At 52.7% G+C, this 22,396-nt stretch overlaps 1 protein-coding gene across 1 annotated transcript in view; it reads right to left on the bottom strand.

Annotated features, from left to right (window-relative positions):
- Nucleotides 1-4,828: 4,828 nt before the first annotated feature.
- Nucleotides 4,829-22,396, bottom strand: part of DNAAF8 (dynein axonemal assembly factor 8) — an 89,093-nt gene continuing 71,525 nt past the window's right edge. Inside the window, exons 26-32 of the mRNA XM_042037608.1 lie at nucleotides 21,960-22,155; nucleotides 18,485-18,579; nucleotides 17,404-17,524; nucleotides 15,199-15,416; nucleotides 13,181-13,266; nucleotides 8,857-8,926; nucleotides 4,829-5,631 (exon numbers count right to left, since the gene is read on the bottom strand). Of these exons, the coding sequence (XP_041893542.1) occupies nucleotides 5,554-5,631; nucleotides 8,857-8,926; nucleotides 13,181-13,266; nucleotides 15,199-15,416; nucleotides 17,404-17,524; nucleotides 18,485-18,579; nucleotides 21,960-22,155 (864 nt within the window). The 3' untranslated portion in view covers nucleotides 4,829-5,553. The remainder of the gene's footprint in view (nucleotides 5,632-8,856; nucleotides 8,927-13,180; nucleotides 13,267-15,198; nucleotides 15,417-17,403; nucleotides 17,525-18,484; nucleotides 18,580-21,959; nucleotides 22,156-22,396) is intronic.

The raw sequence follows: 22,396 nt of genomic DNA, 5'->3' as shown, positions 1-22,396 counted from the left end.
GGATGGATGGAGGGATGGATGGATGGATGGATGGATGGATGGATGGATGGATGGAGACCCATCCTAGAGCCCCTCAGCTGAGCTCCTCAGGAGTTTTTGCAGGACCAGCAGCCCCAGTTTGACCCCACACATGTGAAACTGTCCTGGCAGAACTTCTGCCTTGGTTTACTGGAACAAACTGGTCACTCTTGGGGACGGGCAGTGGTGTTGCTGCTGGGCCGTGGCCAGGGCCAGGTGGGCCCAGACAAGGCACTGCCAGCCCTGGTCTCCTGCATGACCCAGTTAGAGCACCCAAGGAGCTCCTGTGCCGTATTCCTGGCTGAGCAGCGCTGTTCCCTGGTTTAATTACCCGCGGGTGACTCATCCCGGCCCCGTTTATCAGCGCCCGAACACAAAGCGCCCTTTGTGCTCCTCCAGCCCTGCCGGGGGGGACTGCCAAGGACCAATTAATCACCAGCTCCTGCTGTGACAGGCCTGGAGATGGTGCCCTGGGAAGAGGGAGATCAAGGATTGGAGAAAGGCCATTGCCTGCCCCATGGGACAGAACTGGGACTGGAGCCCAGGTCCTGATGCCAGCCCAGGAAGATGGTGAGGCACATACATCCCTGCCAGGGCCCAGCCACCAGCCCTGTCACATCGCAGGCATGGAATGAGAGTTGGGTTGGAAGGGACCTTAAAGCTCATCCAATTCCCCTGCCATGGGCTGGGACACCTTCCACTAGCCCTGTCCAACCTGGCCTGGGACACTGCCAGGGATCCAGGGGCAGCCACAGCTGCTGTGGGCACCCTGTGCCAGGGCCTCCCCTCCCTCCCAGGGAACAATTCCTTCCCAATATCCCATCTATCCCTGCCCTCTGGCAGTGGGAAGCCATTCCCTGTGTCCTGTCCCTCCATGCCTTGTCTCCAGTCCCTCTGCAGCTCTCCTGGAGCCCCTTTAGGCCCTGCAAGGGGCTCTGAGCTCTCCCTGGAGATCAGCAGTGGCTCTTGGCCAAGAGAGGTGCTTTTGGCTCTGTCAGCCAGAGCAAGGCAGATATCTGTGGGCATGGGAGGTGCGTGGCACAGGATTATCGAGTTTGGTGAGTGTGGATGATCCAAGGACAGCTCCAGCAGGTCCACCCTCCCTCCTCCTCCTCCTGCTTCCTGAGCCAGCCGTGGGCCTCAGGAGATGAAACCCAAGTGCCCAGTTTCGAGTTTGCTGGGAGGGCAGCAGATCCTGTTGGCGGAGCAGTGCTGTTGGTCTGAGTGCTGACATGGACATTCCCAGGGCTCAGCAGGGCTCATGTGCACAGGGCTGGAGCAGAAACTTTTGTGGGGTGGAAGAGTCAGTCTGGGCAGGCTGGAAGTGCTCAGCAGTTGATGTGTCTGCACTGGTGGCTGCAGAGGGTCAGCAGAGCTGGCACCCAGCTTCCTCAGCAGCAACTGGGTGCTGACCCTGGCTCAGAGCCACCCAGAGAAGGGCAAGGCAATGGCAATGAGCTGCTCCTACAGTTCCCTGCCAGCTCAGCCCCTGCACCTGCCCTGCTCGGGCTGCTAAGGGGAGTGATACAGTCCCCTCAGATCACCTGTCGGGGTGTCAGTGTCCCACTGCTGCTGGGGACAGCCAGGCAGGAATCCCAGGCCTGGCTGGTGAATGGTTAAGTCTGTCCCTGGCACAGAGGAGCTACAAAGCTGCAACATGAGTGAGAGTGAGGCACTGCCCGTGCCCTCCATAGGGGAAAGCACCCGGCACATCCCTGGGGACACCAGTCCTTCCTGAGGAGGAACAAAGGGCTCACCTGAGGTCTCCCCAGGCGTGTGAATGAATACAATGTGCCCACCCCAGGGGGTGTGGGGAGCTGCTCTGCACCCCAACACTTGCCCCTAAAGGGAGCTGATCAGGCTGGGAAGATGGGATATCAGCACCAGGCACTGTGTTCCCATTTCTGCCATGGCAGGGCCCTAAGGAGTTAACAGCAAATGCCACCTCCTGTATTTTATCTCTCTTCCATTGAGGCAGCTCTGACACTGGCAGCAGAACAATGCAAAATTCTGATTAGCTCTGGTTTTCCAGCAAGAGGGGAGGCACAAGAGGGTGGGGAATTAATACTATTCTGCATAATTTTTAATCTAAATTCCATTTTTTTTCTTTTCTTTCTCCAGGAAGCAAACAATCTAGGGGGTTTTGTACTCAATTTCTTGCTTTCATAATCTAAATGAATTGTTTGCAAGTAGGAGCCAGCTGCAAAGCTGGCAATCTCGGATCAAATCTGCCTTTCTCCTAGTTCTTTCAATCATTAATTTGCTCCTCAACTCTGATTAGCTAATCCTGGCTGCCTTGTGGCAGTTTCCAGGGAAAAACAGTGCGAGAGAGCTGCAGCTCCCATTGCCGGAGCCGGAGCTGACGGCCGGGTGATGGGATTGATTCCTGGTGGGTCGTGGTGCTTCTGGTTGTCACTTCTCCAGAGACAAGTGGGGTATTCTCTAGGAGAAGAGGCTGGCAGGGTTATTTCTGGAATGCTGGCATTTTGGAAATATCAGAGGATGATGCTTTCCCCTGCTCTGCGCAGGGTGTGCGAGTTTGTTACGCTGAGATTAATTAGCTGGGCTTTAAAATAGGAACCCAAGGCACCGCAGCAGATCCTTGCTTGGAGATATCTGGGTGCTGCCCCATTTTTGGGATGTTGCTGCTGTGCCTGGGGGATGTGGCAGAGCAGCCACCTCCATTTCCTAGATGGGAAACTGAGGCACGGGGCTTTGCCTGCTGGTGGGTGGAGGCTCGGAGAGCTCAAGCCTCAGCAGGGATGTCTGGAAGGGGATGGGAAATGGGATGTGTTTTGTGCCAGGCCCTGATTGGTTACACTGTGAATTAATCTTTACTCAGAGAGTGCTGAGGCCCTGGCACAGGGTGCCCAGAGCAGCTGGGGCTGCCCCTGGATCCCTGGCAGTGTCCAAGGCCAGGTTGGACGGGGCTTGGAGCAGCCTGGGATAGTGGAAGGTGTCCCTGCCCATGGCAGGGGGTGGGATGGGCTTTAAGGTCCCTTCACACCCAAACCATTCATAATTCTCTGATTTTATGAATTAATTCTATGAATTAAGAGTCACGGGCTCAACTCCTGGGAGTGCTCCTGCCAAGCCCAGATGGGCTGGGGGTGTCCCACTGCGATGTCACCTCCCCAGGCTGACTGCTGGCACTCACCAGAGCATCCCCTCATGATGTCCAGCTCCCTGCGATCCCAACCCCACGGGTCTGAGGGCCCAGGTGAGAGGGACAGGGCTCTGTGACCCTTGTGTCACCAGGCTGGCCAGGTCAGGGCTGCTGCCGGCCCCATGTGCCCCTTCCTGGCATGCAGCTCCACAGGGCTGGTCCCTCAGCTGCTGTTTTCATTCCATTCCTTTTCCAGATCAAATTCCCCAAGTGCTGGGGGTGGATCCTTTTAATTTTCATTTGTTTCAAAGCCGTACAGGGCTCACAAGCATGACAGAAATGTGCCTGGAGTGCAGGAAATGGCCTACTTAGCTGCAGGAGCAGAGCAGGCTCCTCTGGCACGCTGACTCCAAGGACCCCGTTCTCCCCAGGGACCAGGGCAGCTGCCTGCTTCCCTCTCCAGCTCCTTCCTCGAGATGTTTGGTCCTAGCACAAAGCCCAAAGAGCCCAGGCAGGCAAAACAGTGCTGGGGAGCAGAGGTTGGGAGAAACTTCCAAGGTTGGACAGGGCTTGGAGCAAGCTGGGATAGTGGAAGGTGTCTCACCCCCACGGCAGGCTGTGGGACTGGATGACTTGCAAGGTTCCTTCCAACCCAAACCAGTCTGGGATTTCTGTGATTCTGACACTGCAAAGCTGTGTGAGGCCAGAACAGGCCTGTCTGTGTCCCCCCTCACACCCAGCTGGCTGTGACAACCTCTTCTGGCTGTTCCACTGTAGTTTAGAGAAGGGCAAGGGCTTTGTTAGGACTGGTACCTGCTGAGGAAGCAGAGCTTGCAGGGCCAGACCTCCACACCTTTGGGACTTACTGGGCACTTTCATGTCATCTGCAAAGGGACAGAACTCAGAAGTGTCACCTTCCCGCAGTTTGTGAGAGCTGGGAAGAAGGAGCGCTCATCCCAGGCTCTTCCAGAGGGAAAGGCCGTGCAAAGAAAGGGTTAATGTGCCCACAGCACCCAGAGCTGGGCTGGCAGGGAGCTCTGCCCTCACCTCTGGGACACTCACAGGGACTGTTTCCTGCCACCTCTGCCAGGGCTGGAACTAGAAGCATGCACAGAATGACAGAATTTCCTGAGCTGGAAGGGTCCCACAGGGATCAGAGTCCAACCCCTGGCCCTGCACAGACCCCCCAACAACCCCACCCTGGGCATCCCTGGCAGCGCTGTCCAAACGCTCCTGGAGCTCTGGCAGCCTCGGGGCCGTGCCCATTCCCTGGGGAGCCTGGGCAGTGCCCAGCACCCTCTGGGGAAGAACCTTTCCCTGATCTCCAGCCTGACCCTGCCCTGGCCCAGCTCCAGCCGTTCCCTGGGTCCTGTCCCTGGCACAGGGAGCAGAGATCGGAGCTGCCCCTTGGCAGGAGCTGCAGCCCCCGCTGAGCTCTGCCCTCAGGCTCCTTCTCCAGCTGAACAATCCAAGCGCCCTCAGCTGCTCCTCAGACCCTTCCCCATGCCCATGTCCCTCCTTTGGACACTCTCCAACAGCTTCAGATCCTTCTGATATTGTGGCACCCACAACTGCCCCAGAGCTGAGGTGAGGCCGCACCAAAGCAGAGTCTAAGTGTTTCCCTTAGCAGGGCAGGTAGGAACAGGAGGCTCCCTGGGCTGAGAAGAGCCTTTCCTAAAGGAAAAAGAACCCAGTGGGTCCCAGGAAGGCTAAGGACCTTTATATTAACACCAGCTTCCTTTCCTCAGGGCTCCTGGAAAGGATCACAGGATCAGCAGCTGCTGAAGGAGGAGGAGGAGGAGGAGGCAGGGCCGTGTGCCCATGGGAGGGGGCAGGATGTGGGCTGGCACAGTCCATAACAGGGCTGCTGGAGCAGAGGCAGGTGAACATTGAGCTGTCCAGCTTTTGATCTGATTGAACAGCTCGGCCTGGTGCACTGAACCCTCCAGGGATCCAGCTTTCCCTAGGACTATTTCCGTTTCATTTGCTGTGGGTTTGTCTTTGGTTCAAAGAACACAGGAGCAGCAGCAAGCGGAGTCTCTCCATGAAGTCTTTGAGGCCTGAGGGAGATGGAGTCCCCAGGCACCTCAGAGACACACAGCAGTGAACACCTGCCCCTGGATTTGCTTCCCGAGGTTTTCCCAGCCAGATGAATGCTCCAAGCTTTGCTCCATGAAGAAGATTTGTGCTCCACACAGGCAGATTGTCTCTAGATGAACTCCACTGGGAAGCACAGCCACAGTTCAGAGGGGTTTGTTTTGGGGTGCTGAGCCTTCCTCCACCACTCTCATTTCTCTGACCCATGCTAATGCCACGCTTCAGACTTTGTGTTTTAATTCCAAACAAACAGAGCTCTTAGAGCTGGCTGTGCCTGGGTGTCCATCTCCACAGTGACATCCAAGGCTGCCTGGGGGCCTTGCCCATCTCTGCTAGCAATCCTGGGATTCAATTCGGTGGATGCTCTCTGATGTCAGGGAGTCAAAAAGGCAGCAGAGCAGCTCCTGGGCCTATGGAGAAAACAAGGAAAGGGTTGGGGGAGAGCTGTAAGTTCTGTGCATGGCAAAGAAACTTCTTTGCAGAGGCAGGTTTCTTGTGCAGAGGCTGTTTCCAGGCTGGATGAATCCCAGCACAGAGGCAGCTGTGAGTGTCCCACAGCAGGAAACCCCCTGCTTGTGGTGATGCTCAGGAGTTGTGTTTTCAAGGAACTGAAGAAAAGCAACACCATGCAAGGTGCTAAGGGGGAAATCTCCTCCCTCCCTGGCTGCTCTGCCCGTCCCTCCCAAACCCAGCCCTGGAGCAGCCCTGGCCCGGCTGTTTCCGAGCTGGAGAGGCCAAAGTGTGCCAAGGGCTGCAGGCCCAGTCTGCAATCCTGGCTGTGCTAATGAGCACCACATCCCCAAAGCTCTGGAGGTGCTGCGCTGCCGCCCACCCCACACAGCCCTCGGGCCCTCCTGCCAGCCCTGCCTCTCCTCACAGCTTTTTAGTCTTTTTTTTTGGGACTCCAGCTCTTCTGCCTCCTGCTGAGGGGCAGAGGATAATGCCAAGAGGGGCTGGGAGGTGTTTTCCCTGCATTGCTCTGCTCCAGCCCCAGGTTTCAGGTGTCTGCAGGCAGGGGGATGCAGCAGCAGCCGCTGTGGCTGCAGGCAGAGTGGAGGGATTAGTGCTGCCAGGGGAGGCTGGGCTGCTCCCCGTGGGCTCTCACTGAGGGACAGAGACTGGTGGCAGCTCAGTGATGTCACCGAGGGACAGCCCCTTTGTCCTCACAGTCCCATCCCAGCCACAGTCACTGCTGCAGGTGAGGGGAAACGTCCAGCCCCAGGACACCCCAGTCCCAAAGCTGAGCACAGCACTCCCTGACCACTCTCTTATCCCTGCAGACATCCCACTTTGGGCATGGACCAGCTGCAGGGACATCTGGGCCAGCCCTGTGGAAGTTCACCAGCCCCTAATGGTGGCACCAACAAACCATGGCTGTCACTTCCAGAGGTGAGCTGTGCTGTGTGCCCTGCCATGGCACCTGCAGGTCACTGGGGAGAACAGGGAACTCCCAAAGCGTGGAAGTGTCTGCTCCTAAGGCAGGTGTTTCACCCAGGGCAGGTGAAGGTGCTCCAGGAATGCAGCAGAGCAGGCAGACAACCAGCCCAGGCAGAGACATCAGCACTGCAACAGGCCACATTTGGAAAGCTGATTTCTCATCCTATTGCCTAATCTCAAATCACACTGGGAGCGAGGATGATGTTCCATTTCACTTCCATGGCTCGACTCCACCAGGAAAGGCTGCAGCTCTGCTCATACCATGAGGATTTGAAACCCATGTTCATTTAACCCTCCTGAACTTTGCCTGATATTGTGTTGTTGCTCATTAGCTTTGCCCTGCAAAGCCTGGCTGACATTTCATAAACTCATTAGCAGGAGATCAGAGGCTTGAACATCATTCCTGGGGCCATCCTTTGAGGAACAGATTCCCCGGTGTGTTTGCTCCTCAGATCTCACTCTGATTCCTGAACCTCCCCTGAACTTGGGAGAAAAAGGCCCACTGGAAACCAACAGGAGCTGCTGCTGTGCTGTCTGTGCCCCCAGCGGGACGTGCTGCTGTCCCAGGACTGCATCCCTGCTCCAAACTCCGAGCTCCTGCGAGCAGTCCCTGCTTCCAGAGGGATTAGATTGCACATCCCAGGCTGCCAGAAGCAGGGAGAAGGGCTGAGCATATTTGCTTTTCCTCCTCTCTAGCACAAAAAGCCCTCTAAGCCTCTCCCTGATAGGCTCATTCCCCGGCGCCGGGAAGCAGAAGGGATTTTATGTCAGGCACAGAGATGTAATGTCCTTTCAAAAGCAAATCAGGAGACAGCCTGGACTTGCTGCCCTGTCACATTCCTTGGCAACAGCCTGGCACCCTGGCAGCAGGCAGCACTGGGCTGTGACAGCCCTGCAGCTCCGCAGAGCCGTGCAGGCAGCGCTGCCCAGGCACTGCAGCGCCGGGAATCCCACTGAGCCTTCGGAAAACGGCTGGAAACGGCAGCTGAACGGCTTTGGGGAAGTTGGGGTAGTTTTGTCTGTGCTAAAAGCAGGAACGCACACTTCAAAGAGGGCTCTATGTCTTTTAAGGCTCAATCCTTAGAGCACTGGTGCTGAAGGCAGCAGCTCTGATGTGTTAGATGAGGTTACAAACGCATCTCGCTCTCCTGCTGGGCTTTTATTGGGAAGAAAAAGGGATCCAGAGGAGAGGTTTGTCCACTTGCTATCATTTCTCACTCTCCACAAGTCTTTTATCACAGAATCACAGTATGGTTTGTGCTGGAGGGACCTTAAAGCTCATGGCATCCCACCCCCGTGCCATGGGCAGGGACATCTCCACCAGGACTTCACATCTCCTGGTCCCAACTCCTCAGGCTCTGCCTCCTCCATCCAAACCTCTCATTTGTTCTGAACTAAACTTTGATGATTGCAGCCAGAATTTTGAATGTATTTATGCAGTTTATTCCCATTAGCTGCCCACATGTCTAGAGCTCAGTGTTTCCTTTCTTGGGATGAATTACTGAGAAAATATTCAGCTAGACCATCCCTGGAATGGCTAATGGCTTCACTTCTCCTCTTCACTTGGATTTGGGCTTCTGAAACACAACTTTCATAACACAGGACGTGTGCCAGCTTGGCCATAGGGCTGAATGAACATTTCCTGTCACTATTTTTGACAAATATCACAGATACTTGGAATTGTTCCCTGGGAGGGTGGACAGGCCCTGGCACAGGGTGCCCAGAGAAGTTGTGGCTGCCCCTGAATCCCTGGCAGTGTCCAAGGCCAGGTTGGGCAGGGCTTGGAGCAGCCTGGGCTACTGGAAGGTGTCCCTGCCCATGGCAGGGGGTGGGATGGGATGAGCTTTAAGGTCCCTCCCAACCCCAACCATTCCATGATTCTGTGATATTTTTCTCAGTGTTGATTTTTCACAAAGAGTAACTGAATTTCCATGGAAAATACAGAACCTTCGTCAATATCCCCTAATGTTTTGATTCAAAACTGTGTCACCACTGTAATGTGGGAGACAGTTTGACAGGATTTTGGTCCCACCTTCCCCATGTTCTGGGCTCTCAGCCTAAGCCAAGGCTTGGGGCTGTCACCACCTCTGACTCATTAAAGTTATCATTTTCTTTGGAATTTCAACCAATATTAACAAGTTTCCTTCATCACAGGGGCACAAAGGACACATATCCATACCATAAACTTCTCTACTTGCCTGATTCTCATTTTGGGGATAAAGGAGATGCTCTGCAGTGTCCAGGACCGACTGGTTCTGCCAGCAGGCACTGGGGGCAAAGAGAAAGGGAAGCAGGGTTAGTTTGCCATGTCAGCTGTGAGCGAGGGAGATGACCCAGCTCTGGGGAGGGCTGAGCTCTGTGCCAGCAGCTCCAGCCACGGGCAGCTGTTACTGCTCCTCTTTACACAGCTAAATCCCGGGTTTTACAAAGCTTTGTGTAAATGGCTTTGCACTATTTAAATATAAACCTTCAAACAAACTGCCATGTCCAGTTGCATAATGGTGGCTCTGGGGCAGTGGGAAAGGCACATAAATGCTCTGGGCAAGGGGCTTTTTTTCTCCATGAAGATAATGTGGGTGTTTTCCCCCAGTCCCAGGATTTACTGAACTGCCTAGAGCAGCAGGCACTGCCTCACCAGTCCTGGTTTTGCTCCGGCCCTCCTCAAGCCACACACGACCTGCCCACGAAATGTATTCCAGAGAAATCAAAAGGCAAGACACCAACTTCAGAAGCGCTTTTTAAACTGACTCCGTGCACACTCGGAGCCTCAGGCTTCAAAACTCTCCGGAGGCTTTGCAAACCACTCCCTGCTCCCTGCCCCCATATCCAGGTATTGTGCTTGGCAACAGTTTTCCCTCCACTGGTTTTCAACAGCTCCGAGATTTTACACCCCATGTGTTCTTTTTTTTTCCTCTCTCTCTCTCTCTTTTTTTTTTTTTTTTTTTTTTTTTATTTCTACACCTCCTTCCCCTCCAAAGCTCCCCGGGACGAGCTTCCTATAGGGATAACATCGCTCCCTGCTAGGAGCAATTAACACTTGGTAAGAATGTTTCATCAGAGAGAAAAACATCCAGCTAAGTTCCTCAGCACTTGGCTTCTGCTCTGATTGCAGCACGTCGTTTAAAGGCAGGAAGGCACAAAGCCTGGCCTAAACTCTGATTTTCTCCTGCTGCAGCCCGGTTTTGGGGGTGCTTTAGCCAAACCCTGCCTACTGAGCCGAGTTAACCAGGTGAGCTGCTAAGTCTGTGCACAACACAGCTCCTGACAATCTGAAAGTGCTTTTTAAAAGCTTAAACCATAGAGGAGTAATCACTGTGGAATCAGCATCACCTCTTAAGGCAGCTAAATCTGATTTGTCATGCATAAAAAGCAGAACATGCCTTCCTTCCAGGAGTTGCTTTGAATCTAGTGCTGTAAATTCTTGCCTCTGCCACCCTGCAGCCAGGAAATGTGGCTGTGAAAACAAGTTGTGACAGGGAAAATTCAGATGCTTTATCCCGAGCTATCCAGGCAGCCGGATGCTGACAGGACAAGAAGGGTAAGTCCCACCTCGTTTTCCCTCGTCTGTGGATAGGATGGTGTCACTTCCCTCTGTGCTCCCTCACCTCTTCCAAACACTTCCCTCTGCCCCATGAGCTCCCCCTGGCACGCTCCCAGACTCTCCCAGATTCCACTTTTGGCAGGCAACCAAACTCCCAGGCTGCTTTTGTGCCCACACCTGCATTGTTTGTGTCCCTTTTCCTGTGTTCAGTGGTTTTTGGTGCAGAAATAATGCCCTGGATGTCCAGAGAGCAGCCAGAGTGGGCCCTGCTACTGAACAACCACCACAGCAAGGAGGGGCTGGGGCTGCCTCCAAATCCCCCAGGATCTGAACTGGTTCTCTCCGTGACAGAGCTGGTTTAGGAAAGCTTTAATACGCTCAGGACTAGCAGCAGTTACATTGGCAAAACCCACATTGTTCCTCTCAACACCTGATTCCTCCTTATCCCAGCCCATCTCTGACATCACAGCCAGGCTTCCATACAGATGGGAAAGTCCCTCCCCGTGGCACAGAGCCGGAGAAATGTAGCTCAGCTGTGACTCAAGTCGCAGGGCTGGAAAACAATGCCTTCCCCGCAGTGAGGCTTCAGCAGGGCAGCTGAAATCAGGGAACCGGGCAGGTACTGGAGTCCTGGCAGAGACAGGGAGATAAATATCCAGTGATTTATCCGGGACAGAAAGGGCTGATGGAGCTGTAGGAGTAATTAACCTCTGGTGCTATTTAAATTGAAGATGTCTTGGCATGAAGTGTCCTTGGGAGGCACCAGTGAAGTCAGGCTGATTTTTAACAGTTCGACGGCCTGGGAGACAATCAGGGTGTGAGCTCCCGATCTCCCTGAGCATCAGAGCCCTCCCTCCTCCCACCCTCGGGCACTCCTTGCTGCCCCTCCCTTCCAAAGGCATTTTCCATCATAGAGGCAAAACGGGGTCGTTTTTTGTAGATCTGGTTTGAAATGGGCTCTGTGATCGCTGGTTCTGGCACTGGGGGGAGAGGCAGAGTGGATCCTGCGGGTTGGCTGCGGTTTGGGGGTAGATCCGTTTGTTTGGGGTAGATCCTGCGGTTTAGGGGTGGATCCTGCTGTTTGGGGTAGATCCTGCGGTTTGGGGCTGGATGCTGCCCTTTGGAAGTGCCTCCTGACCCCCGTAAGCTATGCACGTGTATTTTGGAGTTCAGCACAGAAGTTTATCCTCTGCACAGAGCAGGATGAGGGCTGAAGGTGCAGAGATTGGCACCACTCCCTGCTCAGCCCCTCGGCTCTCTGAAAGCCAGGAGAAGGCACGGGAGGTGGCTCTGGAGGGGCTGCTTGGGACTGGCCACTGGAAACACATCGAGCCTAAAGGAGAGGAAGTGCTGGGCTGCGGCTCATCCTGTTAAGCAGCACCCACGACTGTGATGCTGAGGAAAATGAAGAGGTGGGGGGATGCTGAGTGACTCTCCCAGAGCTACCTCCAGCAGTGACCTCCAGGGTTCCCAAAACTCACTTTTTTTTCATTGTAAACCAGAGAAAAGAGTGGGAAAAATCTCAGCACCAAGCTCTTGGGTGACTTGCTGGTTTTCTCCCCTTGCGGAGTGGAAGCTTTGGGATGTGGCTCCCAAGGGTGTGATTTGAAATGCATGGAAGCGAAGTCAAAATGCCGTCAGTGACATTTTTGAAAAGTTCCCAATGAAATCTCTTCCAACCATTCCTCCCAGGTGTGGCCCTGGGAGCATTTCTGCAAAGGATGAAAACGCTGAGGTGCAGCAAGGTGGATGTTCAGCTTTGATCCCCTGGTGCCTGCAAACTCCAGCATTCCTGCCCCACTGACAGCACTTGCTCCAGAGGGTACAGCCAAAGCCAGGATGGTGTTTTTGGTGTGGCTGCTGGGCTGCTCCACATGGAATGTGGCACAAAAGTGACTCTTGGTTCCTGTGCCAGAGGAGCCATGTGTGAGAGCTGCACATGCCAGTGCCAAATACCAGCCCCGTGCAGGGAACCCTTCCCTCTGGGGAACACAGGGTTAATTGCCCTGCTAATCACTCCGTTTCACTAATCAGTCCCTGCAGAGGGGTTCTGTTTGTTTTTCCAGGCTTATACATCCTCTACCCAGCGTTTCTGGTGATTTATTTAAGAGGCTTATTTTTGATTTTGCTCTCTGGTGTTTATTTTAAGGTTTGATTTTTTTTTTGTTGTTTTTTTTTTTTCCCCAGCAAACATAAAATCTGCTAAGATATTTCTCCTAGGAATTTTATTGATTCAGCAGGTCTATTCCCAAAGTGAGTCCTTATTTCAGAGAATTCCCTGTATTCACGGAACCGTGCTGCTGAGCCTTATGGACACTGCAGGTCCTTAACAAAGAACACAACTGGGGTTTTAAAGGTCCTGAGTAGAGGACACATGACTTGGAAAGTGGGGGAAACTCTCAGATATTGGGCCCCTCATGACAAGAGACACTCAGAGGCTGGAGCGTGTCCAGAGAAGGGAACAGAGCTGGGGAAGGGGCTGGAGCCCCAGGAGCGGCTGAGGGAGCTGGGAAAGGGGCTCAGGCTGGAGCAAAGGAGGCTCAGGGGGGACCTTGTGGCTCTGCACAAGTCCCTGACAGGAGGGGGCAGCCGGGGGGGTCGGGCTCTGCTGCCAGGGAACAGGGACAGGAGGAGAGGGAACGGCCTCAGGCTGGGCCAGGGGAGGTTTAGGTTGGATATTGGGGAAATTCCTTCATGGGAAGGGTGGTCAGGCACTGGCACAGCTGCCCAGGGTACTGGTGGAGTCTCCACCCCTGGAAGTGTTAAAAAAATGTGTGGATGTGGCACTTGAGGGCCTGGTTTAATGGTGACCGTGCTGGTGGCTGGACTTGATCTTTCCCAGCCTGAACAATTCCGTGACCCAGTGACTGACCCATGACCAAGGGAAGTGTGCAGAACAGGCTGCCTTGGAGTGGCAGCTGCCTTTATCAGAGCTACAGAAAAGGAAGGTGCCCTCCCTCAGAGCAGGAGCTCCTCCTTACCTGTCCAGCAGGGACCCCAGGGAGGTGACAGCGCTGTCCCACTGTGCTGCCAGCACCAGGCACAACCCATCCTTCAGCAGGGAACACTGCAAGAGAGGGAGGAAGAGAGCTTTGGTGCTGCTCTGCACTTGAACAAGTCTCTAAGTCTGTCTGATGGGTGAGGAACAGGAGCCACAGAGCAGCAGATCTTTCCAGACAGAGCCAGTGCCATGTCTGAGCTATTTGTGATCCCTACAGCCACCAGTATTCCTGCTGCCCTCTCTGAGTGAAAACCAGCAGATTATCTGGGTGTGTTATTCAGTCCCAGCCTCTGCTGGAAGCAAGAACACCAAGACAGGTAAATATTGAGATATTGTAGCAGAATTACTCATTACTTGCAGCAGCCCATCTCCCTTCTAGTGAGAGAAAGCAAAGGCTGTAACATTCACCTCTGGCTCAGCAGTGCCAGATCCTTCTGGAAACATGCCAGCTCTGCCCAGGGCCATTTATCTCTGACAGGAGGAAGGAGAGATGGCTCTGCTCCCCCAATGCTGATTTGTCCTTCCTAGAGAGCTGTGCACATTCCATGTGCAGAGGGATGGATCCTCGGGGGACTCCAGGGGCAGGCAAGCAGTGCTTACACTAATTGGCTGCTTGATGTAATTGCTGTTCCATACAGATGTACTTCAAAGGGATGCTGTCAGTTTTAAAAAGCCCAACCTGAAAAGATCTTACCTGCTCCTATTACAGATAACACCCAAGACTTAGAACTGAGAGCTGGAAGCCCAAATGTCTGTGTTTTGTGAAGGGCCTGCTGTGGTCTGACAGCCCTCGGGTGATTGTTGGTTTGCTACTGCCACTGTAATTACTTTCCCCCCTTGTTTACTCTCTGCTGCTGACAGCACTTTCCTCCACATTCCACCTTCCAGCTTTGTCCAGGCAAGGTTCCTGACTGGCTGGGCTTCTCCTACACCAAGAGGAAAACAGTCTGGGCCTGGTATTCTGTTGCTGTGGAGCAATGTCAGCTCAGGCCAGCAGCACATCCTGTGCCCAAACCCCAGGCTGGGCTGCACCCACTGAGAGCCACAGAATGGCCTGGGTTGGAAGGGACCTCAAAGCCCATCTTGTCCCACCCCCTGCCATGGGCAGGGACACCTTCCACTGTCCCAGGCTCCTCCAAGCCCTGTCCAACCTGGCCTTGGACACTTCCAGGGATCCAGGGGCAGCCACAGCTTTTCCATTTTCATTTTTCCACAGCCAGGGCCTCCCCACCCTCCCAGGGAGCAGTTCCTTCCCAATATCCCATCTACCCTGCCCTCTGGCAGTGGGAAGCCATTCCCCTTGTGCTGTCACTCTAGGCCCTTGTAAATCATCTCTCTCCATTATTCTTGTAGCTCCTTCTCAGACTGGAAGGCCACAATGAGGTCACCCCAAAGCCTTTCCTCCTCCAGGTGAACAATCCCAATTCTCCCAGCCTTTCCTCACAGCAGAGCTGCTCCATCCCTCTGCTCATCCTGGTGCCTCCTCTGGACTCGCTCCAGCAGCTCCAGGTCTTTCCTTTGCTGGGAACCCCAGAGTTGGAGGCAATGGTCCAGGTGGGAAATCTCTGGCTCAGGCTGCAGGGCACAGCCCAAGAAGTGAAAGGGCCGTTTAGCATTGTAGAGGAGGATTAATGGGGTGTGATTACAGACGGGGAAATAGAAACTGTATTTATATGGAGAAACGAGACAGGAGACAGCAGCAGAACACCACAGAACTGATGGCTGACTGGAATGAAACATTCAATAAATGAAGGATGGATGGGCCATTCCCATAAGGGTTATGTTCACACAGGATGGTGTCAAGGGCTCCTAGGGATGCAGGAACACCAGGAAGTGTCCCCAGTGCCCACATTACTCACCAGAGGTGCCAGGGCTCAGAGGCAGCGTTGCAATGGTGCCACCAAAGCACATTTGCTTGGGGCAGCACATCAGAGCAAGGCCTCAAAAGACTCTTCTTTTGTGCCAAGGAAGCAAAGCCCAGCTCCAGCTGTTCCATACCTTTGCTGCAACACTGCCCTTGGCCCTGCTGAGCATCTGGGAGATGCAGAGAGCCTGAGGGGAGTCCAGCACGGCCAGACGAGCTCCGGTCACCACAAAGCCGCTGCCCACGAGCTCCTCCAGCAGCTCCACGTACGGGGGGGGCTCCGAACCCCGCAGGATTATCCCGGGCAACACCAGGCAAGTGCTTTGGCAGAGGTTCTCCAGCAATGGCTGACCTGATGGGAAAAGAGCAAGACTTATTTGGTCTCTGCCCCCAGCAACTCTGAGCCCTGGCACAGATGTGCCCGTGGAGTCGGGGGCACCGCGGTGTTGGGATGTGCTCTGGGATGTGCTCTGGGATGCTCATCCCGAGCTGCTGCACGCCTTTGTGTCCCTGTCTGGAGATCACAAGACAGCAGGAGTGACCCCATTTCAGGAGTCAGACAAGGACAACTGCTGGTTTGCTACAGGAGATACTATTCCATTTTCATTTTTCCCAAGCAGAGAAAGCTGCTAATCCAGCTGCTTTTATAATCCCAAATGTAATTCTGCTCAGCATACGTGAGGCTTAATGTATTTCATATTTTCCTCATGATAAATCTGTCTGTCCATTAAGCAGCAGCTTTGTGATAATTATTTGCTGGAAGGAGGTTTCCTTGTGTGCAAGAGCTTCCTCTAGTGTCCAAGATGAGCCCAGAACGTGAGTGATGTGTCTGCTTTGCTGGAGGCACTTACGAGATCGTGCCTGACAGTTCAGAGATCACGTGGACTTGCTTTTCCAGGGCAGTAACTCTTTGAAATACATTTTCTGAGACACAAACACATCAGGGCTGTACACTGCTTTCCTTTTTAACTCTGCTTAGGCATCTTCAAAGCTAAGATATCCTCGTGCAGCAGGAAATTAGGGGCGTGTATTTTGAGATTGGCTCCCGACACTGAGCTGTGCAAAGCCTGCAGAGTATCTGTGCCCTCGCCACAACAAGTTGTTTTATTATTTTATTTTATGCAATCTCTTCTACAAATCAAGTGATTCAGTCACAGCAAACCTGTGCTACAGGCCTGGTGCTTTCCCATTGTGCACTAAAATGATGGGGGAAAACACCCTTCCCAAATACTTGGGACAAATCCTTCTTCAGTGACCCCTTGCACAAAAGTGACTTGGTGTTCACCCCAAGGGCAGAGGACTTGATTTACCACCCACTCCTTGCACTGCTGCACCTGCAGGGATGTGACCACTGTCCCCCCCAAGTCCTGTGTCAGGCAGGGCTGGGCTGTGATTCTGTCACATTTTTATCATGCTCCTCTCCCATCCACAACAATCCTGTGGTTCCCCTGCTGGGATTAATGACTGCAGTGATCAGGGGTAGCACAGGAACATTTCTGAGCTGCCCTCATCAGTCACATCACAACTGAAGCTACAGGAGTGAGAATAGCCTGGTTCTAAACAAGGCTACTCCTCAGGGAACACCACAGGGATGCTTCACCTGGTCCCTGTGTGTTTATAAAGGCGTGGGATCAATCCACAACATCCCACAGTGGGAGCATCCCCCTGTGTCAGTGCCATCCCCTGCCCCTGCACCACAGCTGTGTTTACACATCCATCGAGTCAAATCAGCAGGAAAGGCCCTGAGAAGCTGCTGCATCCCAGGAAGTGTCAGCCTGGCTGAGACCTCAGCTCCCAATCAAAGTCAGCCTGGCAATAGCTGGGAGTCATTTGGAGCTGGCAGCTGCTCAGCAGCAGTGGGAGCTGAATGAGCTCTCAGCCCAGCTCAGGAGAGGTGGTCTCTGGCCACGCTGCCAGCAGCACTCCCTGCACCAGTTGATATTTTTCTACTCCCAGCACAGAACAGCTCAGCACTGCCCAGCCCTGCCTCTCCAGGGGAGGCTCTGAATGGACACAAACCACCAAGGTTGTGCTGAGACACCTGGGAAGGGTTCAGGGAGGAACATGTGCTGGTCTCACACCAGCTGTGGCGTCAGTGCTTGTTCTGCTGCTGCTGTTAAGGTCAGCCCTTGTGGACAGCTCTGTCTTTAAAGCCCTGAAGCTCTGGCAGGTGAACAGTTAAAGGCCGGACTCCCCTGGAGCTGTTCTCTGCAGCTCAGAGCTGTCTCTCCCTTCTGAAAGGACATCAATACCCAATCTTGCTGCCACCAGATGGTTTGTCTTGCTGTCCAGTTAATCAATAGCAGTCCCAGTCTCTAACAGGAGTTACGTTTCCTTACCAGGACTGCCTGGCTGCTCAGAGCCCAGGACACTGGGATGCCTGCCCGGGTCACGGATTAGGATCTTGCGCTGCCTCCTGATCCCCAGGCTGAGGATGGGGTCATGTTTCAGGTTATAGATCTGCAGGAGGGAAGGCAGGGAGGGAGGGAGAAGCAAGTCATGTGAGCACATTACCTAATGAGAAGGGATAACACTCCCCAAGTACTGATTCAGACAAACCGTGAAGCTTTTGTTGCTGTCCTGTACTTCTGTAATTGCCAGCCTAGAAAACACCTGCTTGTCTGGAGATACAAGAACATTTTGCATGCATTCTTCTTTTTGATTGAGGCTTAATTCAGTGCAGCATCTAGTCATCCTTTTCAAGGTCCCATATCCAGACATCATTCTAAGGTCTCTACTCCCAGCTTTTCAAGGCCAGGAGCTCAAATAAATCCCGTGAGGGTCTGACAGCTTTCCCCAGTGCCACACTGGGGTGTAGCAGCTCCCTTCTGTCCCTGAATGAACTGGCACAGTCACGATGCCCTGCACTGAGCTGCACATCCACTTTAGTGAAGCCCATCACAGATGTGGCCATTCCCAGAGCTAATCTCCTGGGACCATCTCAGCTGGATCACCTCTGGGCCACAGCAGAGCTCAAGCATTTCCATCCCTTGGTTGAGCACATCCCAATCATTTTCACATCATCAGCCATCCCACCTTGTCTCCATCCCTGAATGATGCAAAACTGGTAAAAAAACAGCTCCTGGGTCAAGTGGGCCTCAGCAGTCAGGGTGAGGCTGCTTTCCCTGTTCCAAAGCAATGTTGATCATTTGAGCACAAGCCCTGAGCCCTCCCAAATTTACAGCAGAGGCTGCTGAACAAACAGATCTGCAGCAGCTCCTCCCCAGCGAGGCTGCCTGGGTCATACAGAGGGAGCAGAGTGTGGGAGGAACAGCCCCAGCACAAGGAAAACTCGGCAGCTGGGGAAACACATCCAGCAGCATTATCTAAAGCATAACAGCAGAGAAGTCATGGGATAGCAGGGCCAGAGGCACTGCTCTGGCACAGCAGGATAAAGCTCAGGAAAGGGCAGATTCCTACCTCTTCCTCCTGCCCTGTCTGACACTGGGCACAGCACAGCCCTTCTGGGAAAAACAGCTTCACATCCCGGACAGCCACTGGGTAGGATTTGGAGCCTGAGAGAGAAATACAATGAGAAGATTTTCTCAGGCCATGAATTAAACATTCTCTAGACTCACACTCATCTTTTGGAGAGATTGATGATGTGCAACTCACTGCAGTAATTGCTTTAAAGGCCAGCTGTTCTGTACAGTACTAGCAAACATTTTAAACCATTATATTTAGAATAGTTCCACTGCCTCCTTGGTATTTTGATTCTGTCCTACTATCACTCAGCAGCTTCTTCATGTAAACAAGACTCCTTCTATTTCCTAACAGTGGAGCTGAGGGAATCATGTTAAGGAGACTGTGAAACCTTTCAATTCCAGCTCTAAATCCTGTTGTTGCCTTGCTTCTGGATCACACCAAGCTGCTCTTACTGAAGGGAAAGAGCTACTGGTTAGTAAAATAGATGTGCTTAGTAAAATAATGCAGGTCCCAAACACACTGAGAACTCTGACTGACCACGGAAATCAGAATTAGCATGAGGCATTGCTGATAGAAGTACATTTTTCTGTTCACCTCTGGTTAGGAAAGGTAAATTGAGACTGGAACAGTCAGAGAAATGACATGAGGATGACTGGAGGAATGGAGAATCATCTGAAGAGTTAAACCAGACCTTGGCTCGTTTGACCCAACACGACCCAAAGCTGAGAAACAAATCTGATTTCTGATAAACACTCCAGGGTAGGAAAGGTCAGAGGTGTAAAAAGAGCTACTTAAAATAAAGATAAATGGCACAGGAACAAATGGGCACAAGCTGTATGGAGCTGTATTTAAGTCTGAAAATGTAAGATTTTTAGCTCTCAAAGCTCTGTGACATCCATCCAGTTGGGGTGGGTGCTCATGGAAGGGAAAACATGATGGGGTTGTCTGTGAGGGAATTAACTGAACTCAGTGACTCGAGAGGTTCCTCCAGGCTTAGCAGCTGAGTATTTCCCTATAAAGCAACAGTGCTAGAAAGCATTACTCAGAATGTTTGGAGATTTGTGGATGGAAAACATTAGAGAAGGAAAAGCTCTTTCTATTGAGTTTAGATAGATTGTCGATGTGCTGGCACAGATCCATGCTCCTGGGATCCAAATATCCTCTGAAATATTACCACCTTGGAGGCTGCCCATTCAAAGGATCCCACCTGAGAGCACTCAGCCCTGTTTGAGCTCCATAATTCCAGGTATTGTATAGCCAGAGCCCTTAAGGCAGCAGTTTACAATCCTGAGGTTGTGTAAGTCACCAGTGTAGGAGCTGGGCTGGATCCTTTCCACACCTCCACACCAAACCCTCTGTGCTTCCATCATTTGTGGCATTACAGAGAACACAAATGCTCCCAAAATGAGTGTTTTACTCTCACGTTGCTCAAGGTACAAGGCAGTGTAGGGTGCATATGTCAGAGCTCTTTGGATGGGAGAAGAAGCACAGTACAGTGATTTCCCAAGTCCCAGAAGAGATGGGAGGGTGCAGGTTTGCCTCTGCAGCTGAGCCCCAGAGCTTTAAAGCTGCATTTCTTGGTTCACCAGTGTCCCTGGAACCCCATCTTCATCTAAATTGCATTTCCCCTGTCACTTAGGGAGGAAAAGTGAGAGTTTGCTCTGCTTCAGGCATTAACTGAAGTTCTTCCTCAGCTGGAACAAAACTAGGAAAGCTTAGAATTCCCTCCTAGGAAAGGAAGATGGTCTTGCACAGACCTCCACTTACTCATTGAAGGTTCTTCCAACTTAACTTGTAGGTAAATGTTTCACCTGTGCTGGAGGACAAGCTCTGGGAGGTGCAGGGGGTTAGGAGCAGTCCTTTCCTTATGGACAGACAGCTCCAGGGCAGACTGCATCCCTTTTCCTGGGACGTGTGCAGGGAGGGCTTTGTGGGCCAGCCCTACAGCTGGGCCCTACACAGAGCACAGGGGCTGGGCTCAGAGGGCAGGGCCAGCTCTGGGCTCAGCCCAGATCTCAAGAGCAACTTCAGATCCCAGCCCAGGGGTCTGAAAGGAGTCAGAACATCCAAGCATCTCTCTGACACAGTGAGCTCCCTGTAACTCCCAACAAAACAGGATGAGACTCAGCTTCCCTTGCTCATTTTCACTGAGTTAGGCTGGGGGTGCTCCAACTGTAGCAAACACCTGAAATCTGGGGTATCTATTAACCCATTCTTAGCCATGACTGAGGAGCTTCAGAGCAATCTGGATACACAATTCACTCATCTCCAGAGCAAGAGGAGCAGAGGCTGAGAGTGGAAAAGGATTGGCTGAAGAGCCCTGACCACTTTTTTTTTTGTGTAGGTAGATCCTGCTCTTCAGTCACTCCCACAAATCCTGTGGGATCATGGTGAGAGATCTCTCCTGGCTGAATCCTAGTCCTCAGGGTTAAAGAAGGTTCTGCAGTGAGGGGTTGGTTGTCTTTCCCAAGCTGTGGCTCCTTCATTCCCTGCCAGTTCTCAGCAGCCCACTGGACGTGGATGAAAAGAGGGAGTGATCTCACAGCCCAGGATATGATAGGAAGAGCCATATAATCCAATGGATCTTGTCAGGAAAGTTCTTGTGGGACTTGAGGGCACACAGTGCCTGCCAGCCAGTTCACCTGAGTTTACAGAAATTATTGCTTCATTATTTTTACATTCCTTTAACTATTAGAGCAAAATCCGTGCAACACTGAGGAGAGGCACAGGGAGGGAGCTGACCATGCTTAATTCCATGGGAATTTTGGAATGACATCCTTCCCTCCTTGTGGCAATAATGCTGGGCTCTCCACAGGCTGCTCTCTCCAGGGATACTCCCCATTTTCCCATCCTTCACCCCCTCCCACACACTGCAACATCCCAGTGCCTCCCTGCTGGCAGAGGAGCTGGGATGGTTCAGCATTCCAAGGATGCTGACTTGCCCTGTGCCTCTGCCCATGTGCCAGCTGGAAAGAGCCTTTCCAGGTGGGAAACAGCTGAGTCTCCCTGCTTGCCTCAGGCAGAGCAGGTCTGGATCACCTCTCTCCAGCCAGCCCATCAGCACTTTGGGATGTTACAGGAACTCAGAGTCTTTGTGAAATCTTGGAGCTGGCCCATGGGTAATGGAGACATCAGGAAGGGACACACAAGCAGGGAAGACAGATGGGTTCTTGGGGATAATAATGAAATAACCAAGCAGGGAAGAGATCAAAGGAAATCTGTTCTGATAAAGACAGATCTAGGGCTGCTCTGGGAAGAACCCTTTTGGAATATATCTTCTGGGAGAGTATTTCATTGCTTGAGACACACTCAGCTCAGCTACCAAGAACACAGGGAAAGCTTTCTAGGGAATAATGGCCTCCACTGTTCCAAGGCTGGACGTGTAGTGACAATGCAGGAGGGAAAAATACATAACATAGTCTTCATTTGTATATCTGAGCCTTTGGACTTTTCTTTTACAAAAACCTACCATAAAATCCATTCTGGACTGTGCTGGTGCCATACTGAGCCCTCCAGAGGCATGGATCCAGTGCTTGGGCCAGCTGAGGATCCTCTGGCCCCAGGAGATCCATCAGCTTCTTCACAGCGTTGGGCCTCTGCAGGCACAGCACGAGGGCAGTGCCTGAGGTAAGGTAGGTACAGTGAGCTTCTACAGCAGCTGGATCCTGAGAAGAAACCAGAGATGGAACAGGTTATAAGGAACTGGTGAGCACTGGGAACATCCCAGCTTTCCTTTGGCTGGGAAGGAAAGCTGTGAGTAAGCAAATCTGCTGTTGCTCCTTGTTTTCTCTCCTCTTTAATAGACTGCTAGTGTACTAAAGATTCCAAAATACAGAGCTCAGACACTAAGCAGTTCCTGTGACATCCAGCAGGTCACAGGAGGGCTGCTCCTTCAGGGGGACATCC

The sequence above is a fragment of the Corvus kubaryi genome, unplaced genomic scaffold (genome assembly GCF_017639235.1).
Source record: "Corvus kubaryi isolate FWS band 111438036 unplaced genomic scaffold, C.kubaryi_AGA036_p1.0 37387, whole genome shotgun sequence".
Classification (NCBI taxonomy): Eukaryota; Metazoa; Chordata; class Aves; order Passeriformes; family Corvidae; genus Corvus; species Corvus kubaryi.
The sequence above is the reverse complement of the archived record's forward strand: the minus strand, read 5'-3'. Positions and strand labels throughout refer to the sequence as shown.